Source organism: Papio anubis, chromosome 6 (genome assembly GCF_008728515.1).
Source record: "Papio anubis isolate 15944 chromosome 6, Panubis1.0, whole genome shotgun sequence".
Classification (NCBI taxonomy): Eukaryota; Metazoa; Chordata; class Mammalia; order Primates; family Cercopithecidae; genus Papio; species Papio anubis.
In genome coordinates, this window is record NC_044981.1 from 110602016 (window position 1) to 110622880 (window position 20865).

The window sequence follows — 20865 nt, forward strand, 5'->3', positions numbered from 1 at the left end:
TCAGAAGCAACCTAAAATCTCTGAATATAAGGCTCAAATTCCCAGCCTGTACCTCATTCACTCTTATCTTCCTACAAGATTTGGCCTTGCACAGAAGAAAATCAACTATACATCTTTATTACCCTTATAGGTGGTATTTATAACTTTTTGTATTGAGCTCAGAAATCCACTTCCTGATGCTCCTGCTGTAGTCTAAGCATGCTATGTGAAGCAAGGTGTGAGCATGCCATGAAGCCAAAGACAAACCCCACGACCAGCTTTCAATTCCTTCCCTCCCCCATCCCAGGGCTCTCTGCTCAACCTGGCTCATGTTCAACTGGGGCAAAATCACTCAGCTGTTACCTAGTCACCTCGACTCCCACCTGCAAAAGCAAACAATTTCCTAAGTACCCCAGAACCCTGGAGAACACATTTCTTTCTTTCTTTCTTTTCTTTTTCTTTTTTTTTTTTTAGATGGAGTCTTGCTCTGTCACCCAGGCTGCAGTGCAGTGGCATGATCTCGCCTCACTGCAACCTCCACCTCCACCTCCTGGGTCCAAGTGATTCTCCTGTCTCAGCCTCCTGAAGAGCTGGGATAACAGGTGTGTGCCACCATACTCGGCTAATATTTGTATTTTTGGTAGAGACGAGGTTCCTCCATTTTGGCCGGGCTGATCTCAAACCCTGACCTCAGGTGATCCACCCACCTTGGCCTCCCAAAGTGCCTGGGATTACAGGCATGAGCCACCGTACCTGGCCAATAACACATTTCTAACCCTCACTCTGGCGCTTACTCCCAAACATGCCTTCCATCATGACTCTGGGAATTTTTAATGGCCTCAGGTTAGGACTGAGTAAAAGGAAATATTTTGAGGACCTGAGAATTCTCACTTCCATTCCTTTCCCAAAAAGACTTCGGAGAATTTTCCCCCAGAAAATGACACAAGTACAGTTAGTTATCTGACCTATATTCCAATAATTTCTGGAGCATTTCCTTGTCGCACTGTCTCCTACGCATATCCTTGTTCACACCACAGCCCTGATTTCTTTACAAACCCAACCACATATTGGAGAACCCCAGTCCCACAAGCCCAGCTGTAGCCAGGAATCCCTCGTGCAGCACGCCATCTCCCAAGCCACCAGAGTCAAGGTCAAGCCCTACCAAGGCAGCCACCCCCAAAGTGTTGCAACCTGAATAGGTAGAGGAGGGGGAGTACAGATCTCTTTAATGTTTATCTAGATAGGAGGTTTGCTTTTGTCTTCTAAATGTTTCACACTTCAAAAAGCATTTCAGAGATTTATTTCTCTGAGATATTCTTCTCTGAAATCCAATTAGAAAATAAGATAATTTCCCCAAGACAACAAAGAAAGGTGTTATTTTTATAATACTTATGATCTTACTCATTCACAAAAGTTACCTAATCCATAGTTCTGAAAGCAAGAACTCTTTTTTTCTTTTTTTTTTTTTTTTTTTTTTTTTTTTTTTGAGACGGAGTCTTGCTCTGTTGCCCAGGCTGGAGTGCAGTGGTACGATCTCAGCTCACTGCAACCTACGCCTCCTGGGTTCAAGAGGTTCTCCTGCCTCAGCCTCCCAAGCAGCTGGGACTGCAGGCATGTGCCACCATGCCTGGCTAATTTTTTGTATTTTTAGTAGAGATGAGGTTTCATCATGTTAGCCAGGATGGTCTCAATCTCCTGACCTTGTGATTCACCCACCTTGGCCTCTGAAAAGCAAGAACTCTTTTTACCAGATGCTATTTCTTGATGTTCCCTTCATACATTGTACCATTTTCCCTTATATTTTAATTATCCTTCTTTACAATTAGCAATAATTATAATTATCTGAATGACAGCAATGTCATTGTATGTTTAGTCTAAACCTATGTCTTCTATTATAATCAATAATAATGACAAAAATAGGCATGCAAATTCTACATGCCTCCTCTCCTGGTAGGAAAGCAGGTAGAAATGAGCACCATAACAGAAAACCTCCAGGCTTCAAAACATTCAGCCCATTAAGCAGAGAGGCAACATGGCTAGGGCTGCCAGATTTAACCCACAAAAATACAGGACATTCAATTAAATTTGAATTTCAGATAAACAACAAATAATATTTTAGTATAATATTGCATAGGACATGCTAAAATGTTATTTGCTATTTAACTGAAATTCCAGTTTACCTGGGCATCCTATGTTTTATCTGACAACTCTACATATGGTTCTTCTAAGAAAAGGCATCAGAGATGCACAAATCCGGCCACAGTGACAGATCTGAGTTCAGGATGACAGAAAATCATCACACGTTTAACCATGCTTTTCTCATCAAGAGACAAAAGTCTGTTTCGGACATAATTAGGCGACTTTGAAGATGCACTAAATCTTGCGCCAGTGGGTATCACGTTAGGTTACTGTTCCTGTTTATTAAAATTATGTAGGAGTTTACAAAAAAGAAAAAGAAAAAAACTAATGACCCTCTGATTCACGTAGCTTAGGTCAGGTCACCAAAGAGAAACTCCCTCACCTTTAAGAACTCCCTGGCACAGCATCATGAGGCTTGCAGCTTTCATTTCTCTTTCTCACTTCCTCTCCACCTGCTGGAGCTCTCCTTCATGTAGATTCAAGTAGAAAGGGTTAGGCTGGACTTCGGGAAGATTTAAAATGATCATCTTCCAAGGAGAAGAAATACTGACTTAGAAAAAGTTCCCATTGACCTAATCTCCCTGTGTTTAGCATCATCTGTCTCCAAGGAATCGCCAGAATGCAGGATGCTGAGCAAAGCCTCTCAGAGTATCATGAGGGGAATGAGCTTTGTTTTCAGCTCCTTAGTGGAACTCATTTTGCTGCAAGGATCTTAATAGTACTTTCAAAACCAGAAGAAAATACATTTTGGCCTTCAGTTTTTCACAGAAAGGAAAAGAAATATGAAGGACAATCTCAAGACATCCACACTAACTTCTCCTACCTCAAATTGTTTTGCTTCTACATGTATAAAAGTCATAAACTATTGATATCAAGAACATATTAATTCCTACATTCTCTCTTTACAGCATTGTGAATTGTAAGATTTTTTCATATCTCCTTTTAAAATTTTTTAACTGGCAATTCTAGCAGTTCTTTGACTCATTTAAAAAAAATCAACGTGAAAAAACTGCTATAGTTTTGTTTAGTTATAAATTCTATCCTGATAAATATATATCTCTAAAGAACAAGTTGTGGCAAATCATCTTGGTGTCGCACAGTTACAACCCACCAGCCATGCCTTTCTTTAACACATGTAACAGGGATATTAGTTATACTTCCGACATATGGGTCCATCAATTGCCATTCTTATTAAACTTTCATTTCATTTCCTGGAACAGTATTAAACTACAAGGGGAAAATTTAATAGTAAACAGTATATAACCAACATCAGGCTTAGTCATTAGTCTTAGAGAAGACACATGTTTTTCACCATGTGGACCAGGTAACTAAAAATGTCTATTGTAACCTGGCTGCTAGATCAAGCACAGATCAAATTATGTTTTAAATTCTGTCAATACTAAAGTGAAATATCTATAATGAAATAATGCAAGTTCCATTTTCACATTGGTGATAGTGAACTAAAAATAGCACCCAACTGCTTCAGAAATCTGAAAGGAGACAGCGTAAGTCTCCAGGGAAATCTGGCAAGGTCACGCCTAACCTTTAAGCCCTGGAAACAGAAAAAAAAAAAAAGAAAAACAAGGAAATCTCCAGTCCCAAAGTAAACAAGGTATAGTTATTAAATTGAGAGTAAATAATCGAAATAGAAGTATAGGAAATAAGTCATCACTAGAGAACTAACACTGACATGACAAACAGAGGTTAACAATTCTCACATGAACCATATACCAATTAAACAGATGGCCTGTCTAGACAGGCATGGTTGGGGCATTCACTTTAGCCATCATTATAATGTTGTAGTGACCAGAATTAGGTATTCTGTGATCCTGCTTTGCTTGAGCTTCTACTATAAATGCTAGAACAGTAACAATGAGTATGGCATGGTCTGATGCCCTTGGTGAACAGGAACTGGCCATGCCTCCATCTATTAGGTGTAAGGTAGTGGTCAGGAGTCAGAATAGAGGATCTAGGACTACCTGGTTCTTTCTCTACCAGCTGGGAAACCTTGGGGGAAGTTCCTTCACCTTTCTAGACTTTGATTTCTTCACCTGGAAAATATAAAAGGTAGGATTCCATCATGTCTAAGGCCCCTCCTAGATGATAATACTGTGATTTTATGATTTTATTTATACAAAGAGAGGATTGCACCAAATTACACTATAATTTTATCCAGATTTTAAGTTCTCAGATGGGTTTCACATGCAAAGAAATTCCTAAGGTTGCTATCAGCAAGTCTTTGTAGAATTTCATTTATTGGCTCCTGATATTAGAAGGAAAAACATGCCCCTGCTTAATGGAAAATTGTTTAAACATGCTTTTAGCAAGGATCATAAAAATAGTCATTTCCCATAAAAATAAAAGCAGCAGCCTCGGGACACAGTCTAAGATGAAAGCATTGTGACAACTAAAATAAAGACAAGGAATTAACAAACCAACTGCCAAGTAAATTGATCAGCAACAGAAAAATCCTGTCAATTTCTCTGCATAATGGAGTGGATTAAAAGTTTAAGCTCCAGAGTCCAAATTCTAGATCTAAAATCCCTAATTCTCCAGTACTGGTTGTATGACCTTGGACAAGTCACTTCCCCTCTCCAAGTCTTAGTTTCTACATCCCATAAAATGAGAATAACAATAATACCAGCCTCTTATGAGCAACGTAAGGTTTAAACAAGATGATCATTAAGGTTTTCGGCAAGGCGCCTGGTACATTGTGTTCAAAAACTACTAGCTATCTGTGTTCTTCAAGTTATTTGTCTGATTCTTAACAATTTACCCTTATTTTATTAATTCAATATTTGGCTCTATAAGTTAGCAAGCATTTATTCTGTCCAAGGAACTGGGCTGGAGCTCTGAAGAGTACCACTCAGTTCCTCTTCACAACCTCGCCTGCCCTTCTTTGTCTGGCTAAATCCTCATTCTTAAAAAACTCAGTTGAAAGGGTCACTTGCTCTATTAAACCGTTTTGACCTCCATATCAATGGACCGAGATCCTCCATCTGGTTAAGTGCCTCTCCTCAATGCTCCTGGCTGTCTCTTTTCTATCACCTACTGTTTTTTCATTGTCTATCCACTTGTCATCTCTCTCACTCAACCATAAAATCCTTGATGACAATGTTCCCAATCTCTGTACCTACCACCAAAGCCAGTACACAATCAACATCCCGTAATGCTTGCTGAGTGAATGAATATGATAAATGAATTAGTAAATCTATGAAATTACTCTAATAGGCTTTATAAGAGTGGTCCCCAACCTTTTTGGCACCAGTTCCATGACCGGTTTCATGGAAGGCAATTTCTCCACAGACAGAACCAGGGATGGTTTTGGGATGATTCAAGTGCATCACATTTATTGTGTACTTTATTTCTATTAGTATTACATTGTAATATGTAATGAAATAATTATGCAACTCACCATAATGTAGAATCAGTGGGAACCCTGAGCTTGTTTTCCTGCCACTAGACAGTCCCATCTGGGGGTGATGGGACACAATGGCAGATCATCAAGAATTAGATTCTCATAAGGAGAACCCGGATCCCTCACATGTGCAGTTCACAATAGGGTTCGCATTCCTATGAAAATCTAACGCTACCGCTGATCTGACAGGAGGCGGAGCTCAGGCAGTAATGAAAGCAATGGGGAGCAGCTGTAAATACAGAAGAAACTTCACTTGCATGCCCACTGCTCACCTCCTGCTATGCGGCCCAGTTCCTAACAGGCCCCAAACCAGTACCAGTCCACGGTCCAGAGACTGGGGACCGCTGCTCTATACATTAATAAAATCTATTCCATAGCCGGGGGAGACAACTCTATTTACAACTAAAATGAAAGGAATTCTCTGGTGATTACAACAAAAGTACCGGGAAAGGTGCTATATGCACACAATGCACACTGAACAAACACCAGGTGGAAAATTCACCTGATAGGGATAGCATTTGAGCTGAACCCTGACTTCTGGGTAGAATCAGTCTAACAGAGATGGAACAAGAAGAAAGAAGGGCACATGGTACAGATGAAGATCACTATCAAGAACAGAAGTAGGAACATGCCATTTAAACATGGCTCTTTCAACAAGAGCTTCTTGGAGTAATAGCAGGAGATTGATTGGAATCAAAGTACAAGGGCTTGATTGCCACACCATGGAATATGCATGTTTTCTCTGACTAGCCTGAGGTCTTCTACACAGAGGAAGAACCAGATAAATATATACAGATAGATAGATAGATAGATAGATAGATAGATAGATAGATAGATAGATATCTGTCTGTGTGTGTGTGCATATACACACACTTCAGGTAGTACACGCTAGTAGCTTACGATTAATTACAGTTTGAAAGTTCAAAAGCTGAAAAACCAGTGAGGAACTCCTAACAGCGATAATAGAAAACTGACCCTGTGTAGGGAAAGGCGAGAATGACATGACAGACATATGAGAGGAAACTTCTCATCAGTGTTTTTAAGATGTCCTAGAAAATGACCGGTACTGCACTGTTGTCAACTACAGTCATTCAATATAAGAACTCTAGCAACAGAATGTTTCTACAAGTTACTTGATAACTTTGCTAGCTATTCCCTTATATCAAACACAGACTTCTCAGAAAAGGGTTGGACTCTTGATAGAAAAGCAACATTGGTTTCATTGATCATAATTGCTGAGCATCAAAAACAAAGAACCAAGACCCAGAGAGCCCTGGGCCAGGGGTTGATAATCCCTCATTGTGTGGAGCCCAGAACCTGATAGTCAAGTAGCGTGGGCACTAGAGGAGACCCACGTTCACTTCTCACCCAAGCACTTGCATTTATCCATATTTCTGAGATTTCAAAGACTTGCTTTCAGCTGCTTATTCTGAGTTCACATGAGGAAATGAGCAGGCTTGAGGACTGAGGACCAGACAACCATGGGCTTCTATACCAAGCTGGAGTGCCTGAATGCCACTTCCCTCATCCATAAATTCATCTTCTACAATGCAGAAATTGGACTGGGGAAGCATTAAAAACCGCAGTCTATTTGTGGAAAGGATTTTGCAAATACATCAGAGGGAGGACACGAGGAGAGCTTTAGTTGAGTCCTCTTCCACATTTAAGACTGGTTCAAGGATTCAAACTTATAGAACTTTCCAACCATGCAACTGGAAATTTTATGCAATCAATAACTGTACTGATATTTGGGATTTTATAGTTGTATCAACAATGCTAGAGGTTATGTGTACCACTAATAGCCTGAATTGGTGGCAACTCTCTGATGAACCACAAGGAAAAAGAACCCTATGGAGGGAAGATATGAGGGCTTAAATTACCTTCAGTTATCTAAACACTTAACAAAAATCGAATTATGCAGGCTAACTGGTACAGGAGTGCGTTTGTGTCCACATTTTAGTTTGCTTCCTAATTTTATCTTCATACCTGGTATCAAAAATCTGCATCTTCATACTCTTCAATCTACCTTCTTTGTATTTATTCCATATCAAATGCAACAGCGAGTCTTGGAACTTCTTTTGGAAAGCTGAGGAGTAGATTGAAAGCTACTGTGTTGGTTCTCCTCAGCACTCCTTTTACCCTCTGCTTCTGAAATCCAAGAGGCCCAAGGAAATGAAGACTTGGAAATCGAGCAGACCTGGGTTTGAATAGTGCTTCTCATGGTTAGAACACAGCAAAACCATGAGGCACATCGCTAGTCTCACTTCCCTCCATGTCTCCATCCTGAAGACTTAGATGGAAACATCCTCCGTCTAAAGTCGTAGGAAGAATAAATGAGCTACCACCTAGAGATATGCTGAGAAAATGCAAATCAGTGAGAGAAGTCCCAAAAGTTCTTTTGTTTGTTGTTTTTCTTAACTACTGACTCAAGCTTCAACCCAGAGCAATCGTCAGAACTGCTGAAATATGGCCTGGGTCTTGGTAGTTTTTTAATCATCTGGGTGATTCTAAAATCATCTTTGATTTGGATGTTCCAACCAAGGTGAAAAAGACATCCTTGTAGATGCTCTCTAAGCACAAGCTTCCAACTCTTTCTTTCTCCCAGTTCCCGTTTTTCCAAATCACAGAAAAATTCTCTCCTTGCCCTCTGTACATCACAGCTTCTCCGTAAGCTGCTTACCTCAGCTTCAACTACTTCCCTCTCTGGGATTGCTTCAGTCCACAATACTTAATGCCCCTCACTCTTTTTATTGATTGATTAATTTTTACTGATTTGGAGTCTTTGGTTTTTTTGTAGAGATAGGGTCTCATTGTGTTGCCCAGGCTGGTCTGGAACTCCTGGGCTCAAGCAATCCTCCCTTCAGCTCCTCAAAGTGCTGGGATTACAGGCATGAGCAGCTGCACACAGCCAAATTTGAAGTTTTTTTTTACAGTTGTTTTGTTTTGTTTTTCTAGTACAGTACCTGGCATGTAATAAGCACTTCAAGAAATACTAGCTTCCTGCTTCCTTTTGGTTGCAGAAGTTTAACTTCTAATCACAATAGGGTATTAAAGTTAGTCACTTGAAGGCAAAATAAACAAATATAGGGACATTCCAGACTCATAGAAAATTCCCATACTCACCTTCTTCAGGGTATAGTTCTCAATTCCCTTCTGAAGCAGTAATAAAAAATAATGGCTTGCTATGTGCCAGGAATGTTATAAGCCCTAGACATCTATGAATGTGTTTAATCCTCACATCATCCAAACAATGTAGCATTTACTGATGAGAAAACTGAGGCACACAGTTAAGCAATTTGCCAGCAATGACAACTACACAGGAGTCATGCCAGAATAGAAATGTAGCTGCTGGCTCCCAGACCTGTGCTTTCATCACTCTATTATATAGAATCGATTCTCATTATTCATGGTACTCATGTTCTATAAAGTCGCCTCAAACACTGAATGAGCAAATACCGAACCACTGCATTGAGGGGAAAACAGGGTAGGTTCCTGGCAGCCCATGGTCACAGCTTTTTTGCCAACTCATTAATACATAACCTTGTTTTATATGTTTTTCTGTTCAAAAACACTTTATTAAATATATACTGTTGATTCTCTATCATTGAACTCATGGCCAACAGCGTTGTAACTCATGCCTAAGCAAAGCTTATCAAACACGTATTTTCTCATAAGACACGTCAGAGCCTTGTTGCACTTAGAGTCCCTAGACAGTACTTCAGGACTATGCTTAGGGGCCATTTTAAACAGCAAAATCATCAACCGGAATTATGAAAATGCAAAAATCATGACGCTAAGTAGATCGCAAAAGGGACACTTGTTTATAGTCTGGGAGCTGCAAGAAGTCAGCCTTGCTCAGCCTCAGCTGGGAACATATACGTCAGATAACTCAAATTTTTTTGCCATTCCGCACATGTCTGCAAAGGACTGAGAAAGCACCATGAGTATTGACTCGAAGGTTACAAATAAAATGTCAGTAAGTCAGCGAATTTGCAAATACAGAATCCATGAATAATGAGGGCCGACTGTATTTGGAATGCTGTGTGGAGTCCTTTTTCTACTTTTGTTCCTGAGAAAGAGAGATTCCCAGACTTCCCACATTCTTCCAGTGGCATCTAAGGATCCCTTCCTAAATGGCCTTTCTCCCAGCCAATAGACTGAAGCAAACCATGTCCCCGATGCTTCCTGCCCACCACCATCCATTCATTCAACCAACAGCTTCTCCCGACTTTCACGTGGCATGCACTTTGCTAAGAGCTTGAGGGAAATACAGCAATGTAGAAGACATGGTATCTGTTTGGGCCAGCACTCAGGGATTCCTCCTATTAGAAATCAAAGAGGCTTCCGAAAGCCCTACAATTTTTTTCCCTGTAACTAAAGAAAATGGCTTCTCAATGTAACTAAATTGTATCTCATACGCAAATTGGAATGTACGCCCTTTCACTCTGAATTGCTTGAAATATTCCAGGAGAAATAAATACAACTATGTGTAAGGTCTTCCAAAAAAGCAGAAGTCAAAGTCACCAGAAAGAACCTTTAAAATCAACTATGTTTCTGACAATGTTACTTTCGAAACTGTTACCCTCCCCCAGCAAAATCACCTTTGAAAACTACCTTTGTGATGTAAGTAAGATTAATCATGAATGCACTGAATGTTCAGAAATGAGTGTTTTTGTTGATTAAGTGGGAAATTACAGCTAGCAAAAATGCCTTGTACACGTTCACATGGATCTAAAACTCCTGACACCAAGTATACTGGGAGACAACAGTCAAGACTACACTGTTAGTTTACACATGCAGGAGATTCTCATATTAGAATCAATCTCACCCATTCATGCTATAAGACTTCCCAGCTGCTAGGTGCAATGCTGTTGCATGAACTGCTGGGAATACAAAATCACATTTTATATAGTCTAAGCCCTCAGTGAATGACTCAATTTGGAATAAGGTAGCCAAATGAATGAATGAACAAACTTTCAAAGAAATTCTACTAATTGAAAATTTCTTCTTTATGTTGTTGAAGTTTCTATCCTCAGAGACAAGAAAAACATCACTTTCTGAAACTTTTAATCTAGTTAATACCATTCTGAGTTATTAAGGCATATTCTTATATGGCTGAGGTAGGAACTCTGTTTAGCCCTGTTCCAAATTTCATTAAAATAACAGATAAGACAGGTCAATAAAGAAATAAACCAGAAAAGGTGAAAGAAAAATATCTGAGAATACACAGATGGAACAACTAAAACAGAAAAGAAAAAAGAAAGCTTAATAGGGTAAAATAGGCCAAAAACTCTTTAAATGCAGTTTAAACTTCTATGTATTAGAAAATAAAGCAAATGAAACAAGAAAATATGAGAATGGACTCAAAATTCTAAAAGACCTGCAGGAGAAAGAAGAAGTATGCCAATGCAAAGATGACTATTTCTAACATCATTTAATTGCAGGAAACTAAAAGAGAACATTGTCTTTTGCTTTCAGGGCCATAAAAGAAATCCCAAGCCGCCCAACAAGTCAAGGAGCCAAGAAAACTGCCCAGGAAGTAGTGCCAGGTATGCACAAGTTGGCTGCTGGGGCCCCTCACTTGCCACTGTTTAGGAACAGGCAGAATAAGCCCGGGACGGAAGGATGGAAGATGGAACTGGAACCAAGGAGGGTGGACCTTAGGGCCTGGCCAGTTCTACGGCTTCGGAGCTGGAGATGAGAATCTGAATGATAAAACTGCAGAGGTCTTCATTCCTCCTGGGGTTGACAACATTTGGGGAGCTCTCAAAAATAACCCACCTGAGCTTTTCAAGGGCTCATTAGGAAACGTCTACTTCTGAACATTACTTAACGGATTTTATTAACTTTAAGTGAACTTTTAAAATGTTCGCAAGTGTAACTCATAGGATCTCCAAAAAATAGAACTTTACCAAACAAAGAAGTCTACTATCTTATTAAAGATGACACGTTTATTTAAAGTGGATGTTATAAGAACAAACTAATTTGTCCCTCTAAATAGTTCAGAGGAGAGACAAAAAATTTTCAGTCTTGCTTGGAATTTTGGGTTCTTTTAAATTTTTTTGTAGCAATTATAGGTACTTAATAAGTTTATAATATTATTGTAATATTATTGATAATATCATTATTAAAATTTTCAGACTATCAAATTAGAATTATACAACAATGAGCCAAGTAGATTTAAAGGATTGGATTTCTGTATAGGATGAACATCTCCAGGGTCCACAGGAGGCATCCAGAAATACTACCTACCCAAACTGATACGAAAACTTCATTTCCATCATCATCGTCATCATCAAAATTGTGGATCATTACCACTACCATATCACTTACAAGTGGGTTGTAAGAAAGTCATACTCTTTCTTATTTGCCCACGTTTCTTGAAATTATTATTTTATTAAACTACATAAAATTTCGTCAGTTGAGACCAGAATAGTTGTCTTTCTATGCTTCCCATTTTTAATAGGGTCTAAAAATATACACATAATTTAAAACATTGTTGATTAATGCAAAACTTTCTTTAGAGTCCCTCATGATATTATCCAAGGCAGAGAACTGAGCAGTTATGGTTTCTTCCCTCATAAGATTAAGGATATTATAAAGGTGCTTCCCGTAACCTCCAGCCCACTTAAGTCCTGGGATTTCAGAGATCACTATGAGGATATTTTAGAGACGAAGTAGGAAACAGCTCAGACATACTTTTTTTTTTTTTAAGTGACATTACACGTCAAGTCATTGGCAGAGTTTAAAATATAAAACCCCTCAATAACTTTGATGAACTGCCTCCTTTCCATCAAATCCCTTACACTTTCGCTTTGGCTGGTTTGCATTCAAGTGGCTGTATTTTTTGGATTAATATAGCATCTTTCTCTGGAGTACACATTTGGTTCGAAACAATTGTAGCCACTCTGTTTTCCTTTTTTTTAGATAAGCAAACTGAGACAGAATTAAACCAAAAGACTAATTTGCTCCTCTCCATTCAAAGTTGTCTGGAAAAGAAAGAAACGCACTTAGCACGCTGCTCTCTCTACTGGGTTCTTCTAAAGTTACATTAAAAATAATAATGAAGTCACAGGGAGGGGGTAAGATGTATTAATTTCATGCTGAGTATGGATTTTAGAAAAATATAATTAAAATTCATATATTTCCTTATGTAAAATTGTTTACACATAATCAGGGTTTTGACATTTTTTAAATATATCTGTAAAATCAATGTTCTTTATGATAACCCAGTAAGCCAGGCTGCAGAAAAATGTTGCAGATGGTGATAAAGATTTTACTTAAATTTGACTTTCACAGGAAAAGATTTCATATAATCATCATTCTATATTTATAACAAAATTACTGACCACTTAAATCTGTTTTTTCCTTGCTTTTTAGCCTGTGAAAGCACCAAAACAAATATTAACATGTGAGTAAAATAATAAAAACACCTAATATTTGTTTAGTTTCTGTACCACTTTAACATATACAATCTCACTTAACAAAGTTACTATTGTCTCACCATTAATGGTAAGTCTGGCGTCTTTTCTAGTTTTTCCTGATATCTATGGTTCCTCCCCTTGGCAGTTTCTTACACCTGTCTTGCATATCCTTAAAACTACAAGAAACCAAAATTCTCAAACCTGAGAATTTTCCCAAATTATGAATGTCATAGCCTAAATATATTCACAAAGTAAATAACAACTATAGCCAGGGATCCAAATTAAATGAGTGTGAGAAAGAAGATTAGAATAAGTGGCAATTATCCTTCAGGAGCTTTCTTCCAAACAGGTACAAGCCACATGGAGGAGGTGAAAATGAAATGGAGATTGAAGATGTGATTCCGTTTTCATCCAAAAATACGCTCATTCACGAGGGAATATGTAACTCTTTGGACTATTCTTAGACCAGCACAAAGTGTCAGGTAATCAGTAACAATTTAAATTAATAAAAAAGTAAGATCAGAAAGGAAGGGGGCTGAAATGTTATCTAAGTAAAAGGAAAAATGTATCGGAAACTTGAAAGTTAGTCACTTAAATCTCACTTTGGAGATCAGTCTCTATTCAAACTTGAGAAAGAGTTTTAAATGATCACCAGTGGACAAATGAGTTGCCCAAAATATGCAGATGGCCAGTACATAAATTAGCAGGGCATTGATTTTGATGCAAAAGGTTTATACATTTGCCAAGTTTTTTGGAGAAGTGAGTGATGTCTAACTTTTAAGAATACTGAGTAATAAAACTGAAATAAGCATGCAGCATTAAATTCCTAATTTGAACTTTAAAAAGGATAGTTGATATAATTAAGCTTCATCTTTAGTTTTATTCAGAGTTCCTAAATTGTTTGAAACCTAAAAAGGAACCCAGGATAAGATGACTCCCCGTTTCCTTCATCATGAAATTTTGAGTAACATCTTGCAAAATCTCAGCTTGCCAAGTAACAAATTTATATTAATAACAATTTGCTGGGACATGTGACAATCTTTCTCACATTATTATGTGCCCAGAGAAATTTTATCTAATACATTTCTTCACACATAGATGTGGCTGCATATTATGGAAGAAATGGAAGAAAGTAACCACAGTGTCTCAATGCTAAATGATATGACCTTCACATAAATTCTCTGAACATCCAGTGGGACACTCATGAGGACAGTCCACATGACAGCACCATTCTATAATAGAAAAGTTAAGAATCAGACAGTAAAACTTAGCCTAACTGACTAAAGACACCAACCTAATTTATAAGGGAAAAATGAAGACAATCAAAATAGCATTTTGATTTGTATAGGTAAAAACAACCAGCCACTTGTCTGAATTTTTTGTTTTCTACTGAACATATAATATTTTAGGCCATTAGCTTTCTAATGTTTTCTTTGAGTTCAATCCACAGTAAGAAATACATTTTACATCACAATCAGCACACAGAAGCATGTATAATAAAACAGATTTTCAGGAAACAAAACTTATCCTTACTAAATGCCATGCACGCTGATATTTTCTATTATATTCCTTTCTGTTTTATTCCTTTTAAAAAATATTCTAGACTCATTAAACTGATTTCACGACCTTCTGGGTCACAACAAGCAGTTTGAAAACACTGCTTTCAGCCCTAAAACCTTTTGAGAACTACTTAAGAAACTTGAAGTTTCCTAAAAGAGTCCAATCAATCCTTTCCCTTACACCCAGAGTTATTTAAGCAGAAAAACTGAGAGGGCAAAAATACTAAATAACATCTGTCCATATGAAGAACTTGCATAGATGCTTCTCTTCCTTGCTGGATAATAAGAGGCAGAATTCTAACAAAAGAGGAAAGATAATCCAGGAAATAAAACACAGGAAAAATCATTCTAAAACTGAATTTCCAAACAGAGTCCCATTTGTGCAAGTTTTTTTTTTAATTTTTAAGTTCTCTGTATCTTTTTTTATTATTCTAAGTATTTGAATATCATTTAATGCAAAAAGTGTAAGATAGGGCACATGACACTGATACTACTTATCGCTGGGATGATGAACAATTTTGAATAAGATGCGATCCCCTCTGTATTTGACCAGGTTCACTTTGTAATTATTAGCAAGGCAGTAAATAATCTACCAAGGAGCAGTCTCATTAGTGCCCATTGAAATTCAGTGGCATTAATTTGCAATAAAAGAACTGAAAATTAAATAGGAAGGAAAATGGTTTCTGGAGTCCATCATAAGGTTATGGAATTCACATCATACCAATGCCTTCCTTCACATCAAGGAGTTTTTAATGTTGTGTGGAATTAGACTTAATCGCTGTATTTTGTTCTTCCATTAAAAAAAAAAAAAGTGGGCAGAAGAAATCCTTTTTCTCTGTTTTAACCCTAAATTAAAACAAGTAAAATTAATTTGAAATATGCCAACTTTTAAAAGTTTTGTTCATTGTTTGTCTTTTAAGTAAAGACAGCTTGGACCTGCGTGGCTGTGGGATGCTGTAAATTTCTCTAAGGCAGCTGAAGATGCACGCTGGATACCCCCAGAATCTGCCCTTCCGTATCCTCTGGGGCCAAACTGCACCTTATTCCCTTCCTTCTGCTATAAATGTCCCTGGAAACAGAATACTTAACAGAAACTGGTCCACGGCTTACAAGGCAGAAAGATAATGGAGACACCAGTCCAGATACCAGTGTACAGTTAGGAAATGCCTAATTCAGCACCCAGCCATGTGGCGCCCTGAAGCTCCCAAACCCAGTCCAGAGTACACCTGTCCTGTGGCCACCTAGGCAGGTGTTCACCAGAAGCGCCCACCTAATCCCTCTGCAGGCCCATCAGGAAAAAAAAAAAAAAAGGGGGGGGAGAAACTGGGCAAGGGAAAATGGGAGGAAAGGGAGAGGGAGAAAGAATAAATCTTGTCGGAAAAAAAATAAAAATGAGGACACACAACCTTCGCCATTGAAGTCACGAAGTGGTCTCCTGTGTCTTGGACCGGCCGCGCTCGTTCCACAGTGGCTGCGAGGCGCTGACCCCGGCGGACCCGCACGCCACTCCGGGGCATTCTCCCCGGGTGGGACAGGCTCGTCACTGGGCTGGCGGGAGATTATTTTTAAGCACTCGTGCTTCCATATGGCTTGTTTTAAACTCGCGGGACACCTACAAATTTCCGGCTGTCAGAAGTCACATGCCAGCAATCCGCTCCAGCGCGGACTGCCAGCTAACTCCGAAATCAGACCCATTCAACTCCCAATCGCTCTCTAAAGCCCCAGGACGTGGGGTGGGGAGGAGGGGAAAGAGGGTGACAGGAATCGCTTCCCAGAAAGTCATCATCATAGCCGACATATTTCCAATCAAATAGTCTAGATGAAAGGAAATTTGGGGAGCACATTAAACAAAAACATTGAAAGGATAAATAAAATTCTGCCGAGCTCCGCTAACTCCAAACACCCCCAACTTTAAATGCCAAGAGCGGGTCCTTCTCGAGTGACTCAAAGCGCTTCGTGTTTATTTGCCTGGAGGTGTTTTGCCCCGCAAATAACTGCTGCTTTGTCTGGTTTTCCAACGTGTGTTTAGTTAGGAAGCCCCGGGCTTTCGGGTCTGCCTGTCGCACGGACCCTAAGTGGGTGGAGAGCACGTTTTTCTCAGCTGCCCGGCGAGAGAACTTGACTCTGAACGCAACGCGGGCTGCACGCAGAACCCCCGGGCTGGGCCGCGCGCACCGGGCTCCCTGCGCGCACCCTCGGGTCGCGCGTCCCGCGGCTCCCGCGGCTCCCTCGGCTCCCCCTTCTCCCTCCCTCCCTTCCTCCCTTCCTCCCTCTCGCCGGGCGCGGCGGCCACCCCGACGGGCGGCGCGGGCGCGGGTACCTGTAGAATGCTGGAGGGCCGGCCTCGCGCACCGTGTAGCCGCTGGGCTCGTTCTCCAGGTAGTAGGGCACCTGCTGGCCGTGGGGCTGCAGGAAAGGCGACAGCTGCGGCGGCGGGTGCAGCAGCATCAGCGGGCTCGGAGACACGCTGTTGAGTGGGGGGAAACCCCCCAGGCCGTTGGAGCCGAACGCCGCAGCCTCAGACCCGGGGCCGTACGGGAGGCCCGTCTGGCCGTAGACCTGCGCGTTGGCGGCGGCCGCGGCGTTGAACTCGTAGGCGGCGCCCTCGGGGTAGCTGTACACGGCGGGCTTGCTGCTGTCCACGTACACCTCGCCCAGGGGCCGCTCCAGGGGGATCTTGAGCTGCGGACGGTTCAGGGGCTCCAGCTCGTTCCCTTGGATCTGATGCAGTAGGGCCATCCCGGATGCTTTGGTGTGGAGGGTCATGGTCATGGTCCGTGGCCGTGGGCAGGGCGCAGACCGTGTCCCCGCAGGGCAGAAGGCTCAGAAGCCGGCGGGCCACCTGGAAAAAGAGCACAGCCCGAGGTTAGAGGCGACGCAGCGCATGTCCCGCCGAGACGCGAGCTCTGGCCCCGGCCCTGACCCGGGAGCCTGCGGGTCCGGTGAAGCCTGGCGACCCGACGGGAGCAAGTGCAGTCCCGGGACGAACGCCCTCCGCCAGCTCCCGGGCTCCCGGGCCTCCAACTTTAAGTACTGGTCTCCCGAGCTCATATGCATTACAAAGGTGCTGGAGGAAGGCCAGGGACTGTTGCCTTGCCCTGACATTGGCTTAAACATCACTCCAGGCACAACTCGATTTGGAGCGATCCCAAAGAGCAGCTTCCCTGAACTTTACTTTACTTGTCGTCGCTGCTGGATAGAGGCTGAGTTTCACGGCCAGGGGGCGGGGGCGCACGAGGATCTGCTAAAGGTGGCCCAGGGAAGACTGGGCTTAAAATAAACGCGAAAGACGAATCCAGGGGCCGGCTTTCTCTAATGTGCTGCCTTATGTGCCCCGTGCCAGACTCCAATATATCTCTGTTTATCTCTCTTTCTGTTTGATTCCCCCTCCTCGTTGGCTAGAAATACGTAGTGTGTACATAGGATGACCCTGGGGAGGACTACACTGTAACCGAGATAGGGCAGATAGAATGGGGTGTGTGGTTGCATAGGCAGCCAGCCACAGACAGCTATATTTAGCAGCTGGGGGAACTGACAGGGGGCATCTGAGGGGAAGGGGGGCGGAGATTCAGGGTATACATATAGGAAGAGCTGCATTTTGCCATCAGGAGAATGCAACCTGCCAGGACCTCAGTCTCTTCCTCTGCAAAATGCTCCCAAAGTGGACCCCTTCCACAACCTTCTGAGATTCTCTCAGCTGGGCTTGTGTGTTTATGTTGGACCACAGTACTGTACTTGGTCCCATTAGGAATTCTCATGTGAAGGATGATTCAGAAAAACCTTTGGTTAGGGCGCACATGGGTGTTCATGCCTTCCACAGGTTAGTTATGCAACCAAAACTTCAGAAAACTGAATATAAAATGTGACCTTTTCATACCCAACATAACCTCAGGTCATGAACCAAAGCTTTGGCAATTATGTGACATTGTCGGTCTGGTTCAGCTAACAGATTTTCAAAATGCATTTCTGCATGTCTATTCTTTAGTCCTACAACTCGATCTTCTCGGTTCACTTGGGCTAGGATATGCAGAATCAAATATCCAGATGAAAAACAAATAGAAAAAAGTTTTTAACTGAATTAAAAGTTAAGCATGCACACACACATACGCACACACACACATACATATACATATTAAGGACACAAAAAACACGGAAAGCATGTCATGCATCTATAATCTTGGAGAGTTTATACTTTTTAATAAACTTCCTTTGCTGCAGCCTAATAGACTCTGGTACAACTATCAATACTTTATTTTAATTGCTATCCCAAACACCCAACAGAGTACCTGACAAAGTGTTCATGGTATATCTAAATGCCAAGCTTACTGTTCCTAATAGTTACATTTTTGAATATTTTATATCAAGTATACATTTTATCTAATTCCTACAAAAACAGACCATTGTCGGACAATATACAGATTAGCTGATTTAATACGAAGCCAAAATCCGGTTTAGCATTAATGACTATAGATTGTCAGCAAATAAAGGGTTAAAAACACATTAGGTACATCACAGATATTTCCCTTTATGGCCAGCAATCATTACTTTCCAAAGCAATTTTTCACAGATGATTTAGTTTCCATAAATCACACTTTCAATTTTCAAATGCCTTTTTAAAACACACGCAAAAAGCACTTCATAGGGCTCTTAAAAAATCTGAACCTGCCAAATTATATGCAAATGGCACAAAGAATCCTACAAGTCATGAAAGAAAAAGGAGACACACACGTACCCCCATGGAGAACAGCAATCCTCATCTCCCTGCTAGGATACAGACACTAGCCAGAAAGGTAAGTTGCTTTCTCAAAATGCTAAAGCTACAGAGAGAGAAATCAAAACAAGCCTACCCTGCTGGATCAAGAACGTCTTTCCAGAAATGTTCCATGGGCTTGTAGAAGTCAAGGGCCGAGACAGTGAGAAGGAAGGAAGGAATGTGCTCGCATGTGCGAGTGGCTCAGTGTGTGAACTAGGCAGAGAGCGTGTGTGGATGTGTTTGTGCGTGGAATGGCAGGGATTCGGGAAGCAGCCAGTAGGCAGGGCACTTGGCAGCCCCTCCCGGCAGACACGCAGCTGGGCTACTGCACGGCGCTGGATGAATGGCAGTGGGGAGTGAGGGGAGACTTGCTGTCTGCTCACAGGGAGCAGCGTGGCACAGCCAGAGAAAGCTGTACTGAGGAGGAGAAACCCCAGCCCCTTTGCCCCTTACCCTTGGAGGCTGGAAAGTACCCTATGCTTTCCGCTGCCACCCCAAGCAAGAGGAAAAACAGGCTTGCTGTGAATCATACTCTTACGGCTAAAATAGAATGCCAGTCAAAAGTGTATGGATATCAAGTTTACAAAATAGGACATGGGTGGTTTTTCCGAAAGAATATAATTTAACAATAAAAGCCTTCTGGGATACATGTGGATCAAATGCCTTACTGGCCCTAGACCCCAGTCTCTGAACAGAGGCATTGCCATGCCTCCGATTGCACCAGGAAACCAGACTTTGGAATAAATGTTTTGGCATTCTAGGGATGTGTTTCCAGCTGAAATGTAATACTCCTCCACTTCGTTAACCAAACCCACAAACCTTTCCACGAATAGCTCAGTTGACTGCTTTCTGTAAACATGTGAAAAATACATATTATTAAAAGCCTAGGATATGAACATAAGATAAAGGTAGATACCTTTGTTTTCAACTGATTTTAGGCTTTCGAGTTGCACTGACAGTGATCGGGAAAGAGGTCTCTCGTTTTCCAGTGGCGTTCACATGGATCCACCTCTTGACCACTTTCTCAACGTTTCTCTTGGCCATAGTACTGACATGCAATAATGAGGTGCTCCTAGAGTGCCCACGCTCAGGGCCCCAGGACACATGACACCCAATGGAGCCTCTGTTGCCAGACATTAGTCACCACCTTGGATATTAAATGACTCTAATCACAATGCCAGGAGTGGCCGGTCTCTGGCCCTGGGACACTATGCAGTTACTGAGAGATTTATGAGTGGCTCTTGAGACCAGTACAAAGAAAGAAGTAGAAAGTCATAAAAATGTTAATGATGCCAGATGCAAATATATATCTTGGTGCTTTGAAAGACCCCCAATATTGCAGTGTTGGAGCACAGGAGAGCTCTCTCCATAGTCAGTATTGAAAATAAATATTGGATATAAATAAATATTGATAAGAAAGATTGTTACCCTTTGTTGGTGACAGTGGTCCCTCCTGTAGGTCAACAATGGCCACCCATGTTCTAGACCAGTCCAAAAAAAAAAAAAAAAAACCAAGAGCATTCAGGGAGGGAGGAGAGAGGAAGAGGGGAAAGGAGAAAAAAAGGAAAGGAGATCTGCAATTGTTCACTATTG

At 41.1% G+C, this 20865-nt stretch overlaps 1 protein-coding gene across 13 annotated transcripts in view; it reads right to left on the reverse strand.

Moving 5' to 3' along the window:
• Positions 1-20865, reverse strand: part of ESR1 (estrogen receptor 1) — a 447068-nt gene that overhangs the window by 277303 nt on the left and 148900 nt on the right. For 8 of the 13 annotated variants that reach the window (XM_009205860.4, XM_017957417.3, XM_017957418.3 and 5 more), the window contains one exon: positions 16840-17361. In XM_009205860.4, coding sequence (XP_009204124.1) covers positions 16840-17291 — 452 coding nt within the window. In that variant the 5' untranslated portion in view covers positions 17292-17361. 13 annotated transcript variants of the gene reach the window in all.